This window comes from Dermacentor silvarum, chromosome 2 (genome assembly GCF_013339745.2).
Source record: "Dermacentor silvarum isolate Dsil-2018 chromosome 2, BIME_Dsil_1.4, whole genome shotgun sequence".
Taxonomy (NCBI): domain Eukaryota; kingdom Metazoa; phylum Arthropoda; class Arachnida; order Ixodida; family Ixodidae; genus Dermacentor; species Dermacentor silvarum.
This window is the reverse complement of record NC_051155.1, coordinates 244,218,205-244,231,446: the sequence shown is the minus strand read 5'-3', so window position 1 is coordinate 244,231,446 and position 13,242 is coordinate 244,218,205. Positions and strand designations below refer to the sequence as shown.

Below are 13,242 nucleotides of genomic sequence, written 5' to 3'. Positions count from 1 at the left end.
AACGCACTCATCTCCCACGCGCAAGCAAGGAAGCAGGAAGCCAGCGCCAGAGGGAGCGGGGGGGGGCACTTCTACTCTGCCAACAACCGCGCTCGCTCGCTCGCACCGTCTCTTATCTCCACACGGCTCTGACCTTTATGCGCGGTGCATTCGCCGCTCAGTTTCCGTTGAAGCGATAAACCGCACGTACCTTCGCCTGCGGCGGCGTATGCTTGCTGCCAGCGTTTTGACAGTCGTTGTCTGCAGTCATTCAGTGTGATCTATTCGTGTTTGTTTGTGCGCGCTCACACCACGCTTGTTCATTCAGTTAGTAATAGTCGGGCCACATTTTCCAGCGCATGCTACACATGCAATGCTGCCTGGATCGGCAGTGCAGCGCTACAGGTGTGTCCCTTCGCACGCGCTGCCCACGGGAAGCGCTTCTCGTCAACACCACCGTTTCACAAGCGCCTTCTCGTGGTCATCGAGTCTCTCTTCATGTCGGTGTACTTACGGCGCAGTACACCTGCTTACTTAATCAGCTCATGTTTACTACAATTCACATTGCTACCAAAGCCGCTCACCTTACTTCGTATGACATTGCCGTGTTGCTATCGCATTCATTGCTTCGCCCTTAGGGCGAAACTGTGACATTTTTTTTTTTTCTTTATCTCAACAAGAAGGTTAGCTACTCATGCTCGCTTGGTCCTTATTCCCTACTGTCACAGTGCTACCTTTTAGTCAACATAACGTCAATGTGTAATCATTTTTCGTTTCATCCCTTTTTGTGGAATATTTAGCTTCTTTCCAATTTTTTTTTTATCCTCCAAGTTTCAGCCATGCGGTACAGTATACTACCGTTCATTTGATTTTTTCAGTTAGTTTGATCCAGACTGAAGGTATTGGCCGGCGCTTATGCATTTATGTGGCCCTGAACTTTCATTATTTTGATCCTAAAATTGGCCTTCGCTGGATAATTCAAATTTGACCAGTCAGCATGTATGTGCGTGATCTCTATGGTGACCCTAATAGCGAACCCTTTAGCATTTCTCGGCCAAGCTTAATGGAGGGGATGGAGAGTGCATTGAATACACGTAATCTCCTGTCGAAAATGCCTATTTTCGGTCTGCTTTAAGAAGTTTTTTAAGCAATAGCGGTAGCTCGCTAATGTCTGATTATGGTATTTGCCCTATTTAAATGCGTGCTTTTTTTCCATGAAAATTTGGCCGAAAATCGCTTGCCTATCGGATACGAACCTAAAACCGCATTTGTGGCATTCATATGCTTTACCACATAAAGGCGCATACACACCAGCGGAAAAATGCGCGTTGTGCATCGCCAGCGACGCACAGCAGCTTTTTCTGGCCGCGGGAAGGATCGGTCCTGGACCGATTTTTTGCGGTTTGCCGTGTGCCGCGGATGAAGAAGACCAATGAGAGCGGCCGCTTCAGTGATGTGCTCGCGGGAAACTGGTGTCATGCTGACCTGCCCGACCACTCATTTCGTACAGCCGGAAACTTGTTTCGCACTATCGTCTGCACACGTCAGCTCCCGGACGGAGCTGACGGATAGCTCGAGAAGAGGGGAGGAGTCTATGCTGTCATGTGACTGCCACAGCTAGCAGCTGTATTTTATCGCCAGTGGCGCGCCGCACGCGTTTCGCCGCTAGTGTGTATGTGCCTTAACACGGCTGTATTGCAGCAAAGCTGGCTTTAAAAAGCCGTGCAGCAAAGCTAATTTTAAGAAACCGGTCACCATTGAACCCTTGCCCATTTGTCTTTTTAAATAAGCAGGTGTGCATCAGATTTATATTTTGTTTAGGAGCATTAATGCAATCTTTACGTTGGTTTTTTTACTTTGGACACATAGAAAGTGGCTGAGTATTTGATTTGGGGCAAATACTCTGGCAAATACTGCCAAATTATTCAGCGGTGTGTTTTGGCGTTTTATTCTGCATAACCAGATAATTCAATCAATTTTGTCAGTCCCATCAAGTTTGAATTAATGGAAGTCGACTGTACAGTACTGGGCATTCACGTTGATTATATACTTTAGATACTTTAGATATCATATGAAATGGCTCTTACTGTGTGCATGCATTGTGCTTAATGCCATCTTTGACTAGAGTGGCAAGGTTCTGCATGAAAGCTTAATAGCTCATATTTATACTATGTAACTAATGATGGATAAAATGCACGAACAAGCAAGCCTCTCGCAAATGAAGTACTGACGATGCGTATTGGCAAATAAAATGTCTGTCTATGTTATCTTTTATTTCTGGTTCCATTCTGAAGATTTATTAACAACTTTTACCTAACTCAAGCCGAATCATCCACGTACTGAGCCTTGCCAGAAAGCTGCAAGGGCGTAGTGTGTACACAGTGAGTACACTGTGTACACACTGTGTACCCTGTTGCTCACCAAAAATATAAACCATTACAACATTAACCTAAGAAGGTTTGCTGCTAGGCTAGTTGGCTCATGGTATATAGTAAATTAAAAAAGCGCAAAAAAGGACAAGACTGAACACAAGCGCTCTTGTGTTGTTCAGTCCTGTCCGTGTCCTTTTTTTGCACCATTTTAATTTTACAACATTAACTCCCCCTCCCTCAAACAAACACTTCATTTTCATGATGTCACAAGTTTTTTGTTTGGTGTGCGACCACATTGTTCAAAGCAAATATGGTAAGAATGAATCAGATCAGCTAGAAATCAAAGCCAAACATTGCAGCTGGCTTTCCCTTCCTTCAAGATGATTTCCTAGAAGCAGCTGTTTAGTTTGCCCCACAACAATGCCCAAAGCTTCATACGTCGTGAAGCTTGTATCTGGTATCGCACATGTGAATGTTGTCAATTGCTATCCTGGGAACATGCCTATCTTCTTTGGTATGTCATTTTTGCAAGGAAGGCATGGAGAGAGGAAAGGACATGGATATAGAGCAGCTGTGAAAAATTTTAGATATCATATGAAATGGCTCTTACTGTGTGCATGCATTGTGCTTAATGCCATCTTTGACTAGAGTGGCAAGGTTCTGCATGAAAGCTTAATAGCTCATATTTATACTATGTAACTAATGATGGATAAAATGCACGAACAAGCAAGCCTCTCGCAAATGAAGTACTGACGATGCGTATTGGCAAATAAAATGTCTGTCTATGTTATCTTTTATTTCTGGTTCCATTCTGAAGATTTATTAACAACTTTTACCTAACTCAAGCCGAATCATCCACGTACTGAGCCTTGCCAGAAAGCTGCAAGGGCGTAGTACTTTCCACAACATTGTCAAAAAAGTTTCATTTCGTAACAATCTTTGCTATATAATAGGTAACATAAATATTAATTTATGCCTCAACACGCTGAGCTTGCTTAAAAGGCAATATACTTGAGCACTTTCTAAAATTTCATACATAAGCGAGAAAAATTTTCACATGCAGAACCTTCTGGTATGCTCAGGTGCGTGAAATTTTGGAATGGGTAAAGACAATACAAAGGTTTTCAACAATGTGAGCCTTTAAGGTTCATGTAGGGGAAAGACTGGATGCATGCTAACAAAATTGACATGCTTTTATCACCGTAGGCAAATGGCTAAGGGCACTTTGACAATTTCTTTAAAGTGCTTCAAGTTCAGTCCCTGGCATTCGGGGTCTTTCATCTTGGTAACACTTCAGTATTTAAATTGGTTTGTTTGTATGAACATAGTTTGGGGGTGTTAGAGTCCAAGAAGAAAATCTTACAGCTGTCATTACACTCTAATAAATTCACCATAATCTCATACGTTAGTGCAAACAGCACATAGCAAAAATAATGACTAAATTGGTCATTTTTATACAAAATTGTGTATATTAAGCATGACAAGTGATTAAGCGAAAACAAAAAGATGCAGGTAACAATGGCGAACACACAAGGTGAAGATACAAATCTCATGACAAATGACACATTGGGACTCCTTTCTGTAGAACATCACATTAACACAACATGGAAATATCAAATGAATCACCTCACAAAAAGTAAAAAGAAAAGTGGAAAGAATGGAGCTTCTTTGTAACAAGGAAGCTTATAGGCACAAATGCCACTACCATTACTTGTGGAGCCTCAGTAATTATGTGCTCATAATATTTAAAGTAAATAATTTACCATGCCATTAGCAAAGTAAGAATGTGGAGCATTATACCAAAAAAAAAAAAAATTATACATGGCAAAAAATTGAAAAACTTCAGCCCATATGAACTGAAATTGCTTTTCAGTGAGCTGTTGAGAAAATGGTCGCAACTTATATATAGCTCACCTTCAAGAGCATATTTCAAGTCCTGCGAGAACAGACTCCATAATGTTTGCGCACTCAGGTGTCCGATGTTGAGCTCTTGGGGAAACCTGTAACAGAGTCACAGTTCAAGTGGAGAGCATCACTAATGCACCACATTTACATTACAGCTGCAGTCCTCAAGAGATGAATTGTCTCGTTATTTGTGGTGGTAGTCTTTTCACACCTAAAGCCCATCATGTACTGAATACAATGAAATATTGACGATACAGTGCTCAAGAATAAAGGACATTTTATTGCACACAACTAGCTAAGCTTTGGTGCCACAGAATAAATGTCTTTTTCAGGTTTGTGGTTCATCCAGTTTGTGCTGTATATTTTCATATTAACATATCAAGACGGGTGGGCATATCTCTAAAGACTTTTCCATTTCATTTTTTCTATCTCTATCATTTGTGGTAATGGGCAGCACTTGGGCAACACCAAATTGGGCAACACGAACTCAGCCAATTTTCTGTTCTCCATCATTTGTGTCTCTGATTCAAAGCACCTGAAATGCTGCCAATGCCTCCATTGTGTACAGATGCTTAATGTTGGCTACTGGATTCAACATGTGTGCATGAGATTGCTTTCTGAAGCTGTGCTGTGCACACCCCATTTGCATTTTTCTCCTCACATACTAGAACCATGCCAAAATTATTATGCTGTGTAACGTGCTCAAGTTCCCCATTTATTTAGTTTAGATTTTACCTAGCATGGTATAGCTCGGCTGGTGGAGAATTGGCCCCCTCCCCTTTCTTTAAAATTACATTTGCTTCCTTCTCTCTCATATTTTTTTTAGGGCAAGTGCTAAGCATTAACAGCACTGTCAAGTGACTCACTGGTTGAGCACGGGGGCGTAGCTGTTACGATCTTCCTCGATGACGGACACCATGAGGGCGATGAGCTTGTGCCAGAAGTCAAGGTTGTGCACACTGGGGCCATGCTCCTCCTCCTTATTGTCAGGCTGCTCCACTTGGAACTCGCGGTTAAACAGCTCGTAGCAGTTCTCAAACAGGAATTGGCACGTTGACCGAAGGCACGCAATCGCACAGTCCTTTACCACAGTGCTGGCCCGTGGTGGGCTCGTGAGCTCCTGGACCTGCAGTCGCACCACATGGCACATTCTAGGCACAGCAAGGTTACGATCAAATTTAGTTTGGGCAGCATACAAAGCACCTCAGTGTTCATGTTTCCACACAAACAGTGTCTCATCAGTGTGGGCTTCAGCTTCCACAGGCCTGCCGAGGATCCCGCCTGCAGCTAATCAATCTAGGGGGCCTCAGCCGATCATTGGCCTTCCCGGAAAACCTGTAAGGATGGCATCAAGTCCTCTTCCCCCAAGAAGAACTGTTTTACATTCTAAGGGTGTGATAACTTCCTTATACAGCTTCCCTATGCTTGATGTATGAGCTGCTTGAATTGGCATACATCTGGGAAGGTTTTCAAAGCTTTGCTTAACTGGTTGTTCAGTTTCGCACCGTTGGCACAATCCGCAGCGAGGGAGGTGAGCGAGAGAGGTGAGAGAGGCGCCAGAACATGCTTCTATTCATGGAAGTGCATGCAATGCCACGTGCACTTTCATCAATGAGAGAGGATGGTTTGATCACCTGATGCAAAGCTCGGTTCCCTGCAACACCACCGCATGGTGTTACCACCTACGCATCAAGGGTGGTGAAACACGTCGATGGCTTTTGTGGTATCGTGGAAGTTATGGTGTGGCGTGGTCCCGCCTTGCCATTACCTTTGTGAGGCGGTGGCAGTGTGGCCATTGCTGCCACATAGTGTTAAACAGATGGTGTCCACTGGAGTTCTGGCAGCTATCGATCACTCAGCAGTGTCATTGTATGATTAGAAAGCCAACGAGCACTTGAGCATCAGATGGGAGGGTAGTACTTTAAACCAGAATGCTATAAAACATCCTTTACACTGAATTTTCATGATGGAAGCAGGAACTTCAAACCTCCAAGTGATTTGGCAAGCTTGATATTAGGAGCAAGAACACTTAGCCCACACCACAGCTAATGGTTAAACCCCTGCGTTAGACACTCATAACTATCCTATGAGCTTTTTTTCCCCTGTATCTATGCTCCCACTTTGGCTTTGCTTAGGCGCTTACTTTTCGTGAAAGTCCTTACCCAGCTGGGGAAGCCTTTTGTTCATAGGTGTGTGATACTTATCTGTACAAAAGGATAAATTGGCCCATTTGGCCTCCTGTAGTGCATCTTCTCAGCTTAGTGCACACCCATGCAAGGAGGTGGGAGTGATATTGGAAAGAAGGTCACAGAAAGTGCTCCTCATATCTTTTCACATGGCCCATTTATGCTGTAAGCTGTGCCTGTCATCTCCTCATGAGGCAATTTTCGCTGTTAAGTGCACGGAGTGTGAGCATGTTCATTATTGCTGAACAAGTGGGGCACTCTTTGTTAAGGCGGCATTCGTAAAGGAACTTCATGAAGCAGGACAAAGGGAAAGTGCATCATGCTTTTTTTTCTTTTTATTGCGAAGGCGCCCCTCTCACATTATTGACCTGTCGCTGACTAGTCAACGTAGCAGCGTTATGTAAAATTGAATTCTGCTTAGATGCTCTGGAGGACCAACCAAATATTTACCAACAATACAGGCTCTGCACTTTCTCAAATGAGATTTAGGGAGATCGAATATGAATACTTAGCTTCGAATATTGAATAATGTACGAATATCAAAATTTTGAAATATGAATCGAATATGAATACTTAGCTTCAAATATTGAATAATAATATGCAGATGCATTTATTTGTAAGTTTGGTTTATTTAACATGTTGGAACATAGCAATTATATTGTCAATGGTAAAAATTAGACTAGTAAACTGTTATACTAAATGACATCTGGCTCATGTTGTCTGTTCTCACCAACGTGTGTCTTATTATACAATATCAAATGCCCGTAAACTCAAGACATTTGATCCTGTGACAGCCGTCACTCACTGAATTTGCTGTCAAGCAATAAGCTCGGATTGGGGATGGCACTGCAGAGTGTCAAAAACCCATGTCCCTTGCTACTGAGAGGCTGGCTTTCCCGTAAAGCTTAGACGTCCAATGGCTAAGTGTGCTTTGCAAGCAAATTTCACCAGCAGCACAAAATTATCACAAAATTCAGCACAAAGTCAGACACTTATTGTTACATTAGACAGAAACAATCGCTGGCAATTCTGTTTATTCCCACACAACCAGCAACGTATCCAATTTGTTTTGAATATTCGTATCCCCCACAGAATATTAAAAAAATTTCTAACATCTAGTTTTCAAATCGAATACGAATATTAAAAATATAATAGTGATTATATTCAAAAATTTTGAATATTCGTACACCCCTAGTGACAATATAACTTTGGCACAAAAACCAATCAAATATACTGTACTTTTTCTAAAGCCTCACAATAGAGTAATTGAATGTTTGTAGCACCAATGAGTTTTTCCAAGAGCTATCTATATTTCATCAGAATTCAGATGAAATGGTTTGTGTGCTATTTGTGATATTAGATAATCCTTACTAAATAGTTTCTTCCTTGACTTAGTGTTAAAAAAGAAGCACTGTAATAAAAAATGCATATAGCCACAAATCTGTAGTTTCAAGTGATGGAATGTGAATGAAAGTCATAGCCAACATTGTTGTCTCTTTAATGAAATTAAACAATGTCTCTATAGGCTTTAACATAGATGTTGCTAACTTAAAGTAAGTAAAATCTCCATAAATAAAATGCTGCTATCACTAGCTTTTGCTTTTCAGTTTCACTGTAATATAAATAACAATCTGATACCTTGCACACACAATTAACTTGTGCACTCAATTTGACAAACACCAGGCTCTATTGTCTGCAATGCAGAGACAAAACAGTGTACACCCAACATAACTAAATTCAGCCCAGGTTTGTAACTACATTCAAGTCATAATATAATATCATCCTACTTACTTTCATTCTGAAGAAAGTGATGCTAGTGAGAAGATCTACAGTAGACTTCAAATCTTGTAGCTTTTCTGGTGATGATGCAGGGAAATTGTTCTGAAAAAGAATACCATAGTGAACTCTTATTTGCGATATCTAAAAAAAAAAAAAGAGCTGGGTACTAATTTTTATTTTCCATGGTATGGTACTAAATTTTCAGTCAAGAGAACAGAATAAAGTTGTTTCAAGAATTCTGGTATTAGTACAAAAATGGCTGAACACAAAGAGAAATGGAAAGTAACTTTTTTTGGGTCTTTACAGCTCTTAAGAGCTTTCACTTGAAACAAATGTCACTACTCAAGCTATGCAGGGTGCAAGCACATTAGCCCAATTTGGCAAATACAGTGTAGACCGCTTATAACGTAAGTCGCCGGAGTCGCGAATATCCACACTGTAAGCAGTACCGCACTATAACCAAAACAACTGTTTTATTGCGATAATGGACACTGCAGGCGCATTTCTGCTGTCGCTGTCACCGTGCTCTAGGTGCCATATTCGATTACTAAATTAGCACGGTGTCATGTGCGCACAAGCAAACATGAACACATCTCGCTCATTGACCGCGGAAACGAACTGTCAAAACGCTTGAGTGACGAAACGCGGCGAGCGAATTGACCTTCGTGCTATCATGCCTCTCGCTTCAACGCGACCTATAAGTGGTGAAAACATGGCGCGCAGTGGACTTTCCCCGTCGCAGATTGCTTTCAAGATAGGGCCAAGGCGAAGTGGATCGTCGTAGATTACGTCGTGCTTCGGTACACTGAAACCACTTCTCATTGCTGTGCTGGCGAAAATCCTCTCCTTCTGTTTGCGCCAGTTCAGAATGCAAGTTTCGGATTCTCCGAATGCCCATGATGCAGCCCGATTTTCGTTCGTCTCCGCACACGTGGTCACTTTCCTTTTAAATGCGGCATCATGATGAACTCGGTACTTCATGCTGATAGAGCAGACGCAGAGAACGTAAAGACAGACGGTAGACGATTGCCTCGGCACGTGTACTGCAGCACATGGAGGAAGCTACGGTAGCTAGGCTCGAGAGTAGCTAGGATTGACGCAGCTGTGAGGCGGCCATTTTGAAATGCCGATGGCTATATGGTAACGCAGATTTAGGGTCGTACTCGATTATAATGCGCACGCAATTTTCAGACCTGTTTTATCGGAAAGAACTGCACGTTAGATTCGAGTAAATACAGTATTTGTGGCTTGAGGGGAGCGTTTGCTGTCTAGGTTGACTGCCGAACTTCCAGGCAGCCGCACTGTAACTGGTATTTCGTGTCCCGCAACTGCACTGTATCTGATACGCGTATACATAGAGTGCTATGGGAAAATTAACGGGAGTCTGAAAATAGCGTATTATATCCGGCCTGCACTATAAGCGGTTACGTTATAAGTGGTCTATACTGTAATAGAGTGGTTTAGTGTGTTTGGTTTTCTCGTAAGCGCAAGCGGACTAGGGGTTTTACCGGACGAGTGAAGGCGCAAATTTGAACGGCCTGCATGGTGCAGCCATCGGGTGACGCAGAGCTCAATGAGACAAACACAGAGCAAATACAATGAAATCTCGTTAATATGATCTTCCCAGGAACCTGAAAATAAACCGTATCATTCTACAATCGTATCATCCAACGTATTATCCCGAAAAACGTATCCTGCAGAATCATATCATTGAGATTCCACTGTACTACAGTAACGAACTGTATTTTACTTCGCTGCTGGTGTAAATTTTTAGCAGCAGCGTAATCGTGTTGCTGCCAGAAATTTACACCAGCAGCGAAGTAAAACAAACTTGGTTACTGCAATATTAGCTGTGTTTGTCTGGTTGAAATCTGCGCCACCAGTGTCACCGTGCAGGATGTTCACGTTTGTGCTTGTGCACATCCAGTAAAATGGCCAGTCCACTTGCTTCTACCAGAATACCACACACGATAAAACTCTCTAATGAGCAATAGAGGCCTACTAGACAAACAAGAGCATCAAACTGTCCATTTTTATCATGCCCCTGCATTGCCAGTTTTATGCAAGAATACTATTAATGGCTTAAATGTTCTTGTTAATCAAGGCTGCCTTGAATGTTTAATTGATGTCAAAGGTGATAAGACATTTATGCACTGGCCCCATGAACTGCCATTTTAATACGGCCAAAAAAAAGAAAAATTCATGCCAGTACAGCGTTCACATTTCAGCGAGACATTCAAACCATTACAACAAATGAATCAGATTAACGATATTAGAAATCTATGTGTGCTTGGAGGAAAGAAAGCATAGGCATACTTACTCTGTACATAGAGAGGTCAATTCTTAGAGAATTATGCAAGTGATCTAGGATTTTTACAAATTTTTCTTTCTGCAAGAAAAAGAAAAGACATGGAGTTTAAGGACGATTATCGATCTTAATTTAAACAGTGCGTCGTCTATATCACCTTCAGGTTCTGCGTGCACGATTGTGCACGCCAATATAGTGCATCAAAAGCATAAGCACTGATGAAAATAAACCTTCAAAAACTTATGATTAAACCTGTGCTCCAACTTTGAACAATATGCAAAAGGTGTTTTAGTAAAATGAGTTGGCAGGTAGATGTTTAGGTGTTTGCTCTCAATATCAGTATGTTGTCAAGAAGCGGGTTCACTTCTTTCATTGCTTTTCACAATGTTTTACACCCACCACATATTTCAAGTGGTGGGGAGGATGCTTCCCAAGTATGTGTGACGTTCCTGGAGGGCATCCTCACATAGAGTCCACATTTTGTAAACTTTACAAAACTCACTGAAGAATTGAAATTTCTTTTAATCTGTTCCATGGCAGTATGCTTTTCATGATCCTGCAAAACATGCAGCTTATTTAAAATTTCAATGGACAGAATTAGTTAGTGCCTGAAACGAATAAACAGTGATGACAAAATTCAGAGCTGCCTGAAAAGGATTAGCACATTTTCCCAGCTACACTGTTGTGAACCACAAGTCAAGCAGACAACAATTTGTTGCGCTTATAAAATGACTGAATCAGAAAGATAGGCATTTGGCTTAAAGGACTGTTAAGTAAATACAGGGCAGTACATACACGACTGTTCTTCCTTAAAATTTGTGGAAAGGTAGGCACACAAGAGGCAACAGTGTTATTGAGAATAGGACTTTAGGAACATAACAAAAATAGGTCACCACATTTATCTCGACAAAAGCACTCTCAGACAGTGTTGTACGGCATGGTGTTCCAAGGAACGGCATTCCTGGAACTAGTTTTTTTTTTGAGAGGAACGGAGGAACGCCACCGCTCCGTTAAGGGTCGGTAGAACTGTAACGGTAACTCGTTAGGTTTACGAAGGAACGGCAGAGGGAACGGAGTTCCTTCTGTAAACATTCTATGGCACTGAATAGACACACGTACGTACACAGCACATCATGCAGGGCGGATGGGCGACCGTGTGAGGCGCAAAGAACTACTGCTTGCCTGTCACGTGACTATGGTGCATTTTTACTGCAATATTGAATCAGCATTCACTAAACGCCTATGTATGGTTCCTTTCGATGCGGTTTCTTGTGCAAGAAATTTAATTATATTGGTGTATGTGAGTAACTTTCTATTTGCACATCTGAAGCACAGTATCCTGACTGCGCATTTACAGACCGAATTGGTAAGTGCCATATGTCTTGCACTTGTAATAGACGAGCACCAAAGTTGCAGTTGGACATGTCTGGAGGATGTCCGGTACTCCCTGAAAAATTTCGTCTAGGAGCATTTCTTTAGATTCTTTTAAGCGAAGCTTTATAGGCTCACAAGTTTTGTCATCGGCGGCGGTGGTGGTGTCACGCTAAAAAGTGGGCTGATCCTGGTGATAGTGCAGAAAGGGTCCAAGGTAAATGGCACATACCCCTGTGGGCTTGGGGACCTGTAATGTGTCCTTGAACTACCCTTGTCACACGTGGGACCCAGAGAGACAAAATCACCAGCCCTTCCCCTGTCGAGAAAATGGGGGTACACGAAGCTTGTCGTCCGATTCTAGCGTGAGGGCTTCCGAAGCCCAGGCGAAATGTCAGCGAAGTGGCGCGGACCCGGAGTTGAAGGAGCGCAATTTTGAAGCCAAATGTCGGCGAAGAGCCACCGACCCTGAGTTTAGGGCAAACGAAGCGGAATGCCTGCGACAGCATTGCCTTGCCACAAGCTTTGCTTACCCCCTTTTCTCGACATGGGAAGGGCTCTGAATTTTTATCTCCAGATAATCTGCTGCCGGCGATGTTCAAATTCGTATAATATACATAGTTCGATGTGAGTTTTAAATTGCTCACTTTTTTTCGCCTCAGGATTACTCGACACTATATTTAATTTTTAAAAATCAATTGTAATGTTAATGTAACAACAAGTTTCAATGTTTGAATAGTATCTGGATCGCGTTCCTTTCGCATTAAAGGAACTTGTAACGGGAACTCGTTTCAAGATTGGGAAAGAACGAGGATCGTGTACAACACTGCTCTCAGATGCCCGAGTATGCAAGAAAGTAAGTGCAGAACCTAGCCAGGAAGGCTCAAAGAGCTTTCATAATTCTTTAAGATGTACAATATAGTCAAAACAAAAAGACAAGACAATGTAGCAGATATTTTCAGAGACTTACGCCAAAATTAGAAGCAGCAAAGCGGTCACTGGCAGAAACCGCAGATGATGCAGCTGTGTGTGCATAGTAAGCATTGATGTTGGCAAGGAGGGTGCTCATCACAGCAGGCACCCCTTGGCACATGTACTTGACTGACAGGCAGTGGAAGTGCCTGCAAATGCATGTGTGAGTACGGTTACATCTACCTGCGGCTTTAGCAACATCTTCACAAATGGCTGGTTTTATGGTAACGCTGAACATCCTGAATTGCATGCAGGTCTTCAGGAAAAGGCTATCTGCTACAGTCAGTAGAATAGGGTATTATATATATATATATATATCCGACCATTACGCTGGATTTCAATAAAGGATAGGAGATAACAATGATCTAGA

The 13,242-nt window shown here is 42.2% G+C and overlaps 1 protein-coding gene across 8 annotated transcripts in view; it reads right to left on the bottom strand.

Annotated features, from left to right (window-relative positions):
- LOC119443015 (protein unc-13 homolog B-like) overlaps nt 1-13,242 on the bottom strand; it is a 353,237-nt gene that overhangs the window by 39,222 nt on the left and 300,773 nt on the right. For all 8 annotated transcript variants that reach the window (XM_049662517.1, XM_049662516.1, XM_049662519.1 and 5 more), the window contains 5 exons: nt 12,871-13,021; nt 10,542-10,610; nt 8,234-8,323; nt 5,123-5,382; nt 4,266-4,351 (listed from right to left, as the gene is read on the bottom strand). In XM_049662517.1, the coding sequence (XP_049518474.1) occupies nt 4,266-4,351; nt 5,123-5,382; nt 8,234-8,323; nt 10,542-10,610; nt 12,871-13,021 (656 nt within the window). The remainder of the gene's footprint in view (nt 1-4,265; nt 4,352-5,122; nt 5,383-8,233; nt 8,324-10,541; nt 10,611-12,870; nt 13,022-13,242) is intronic.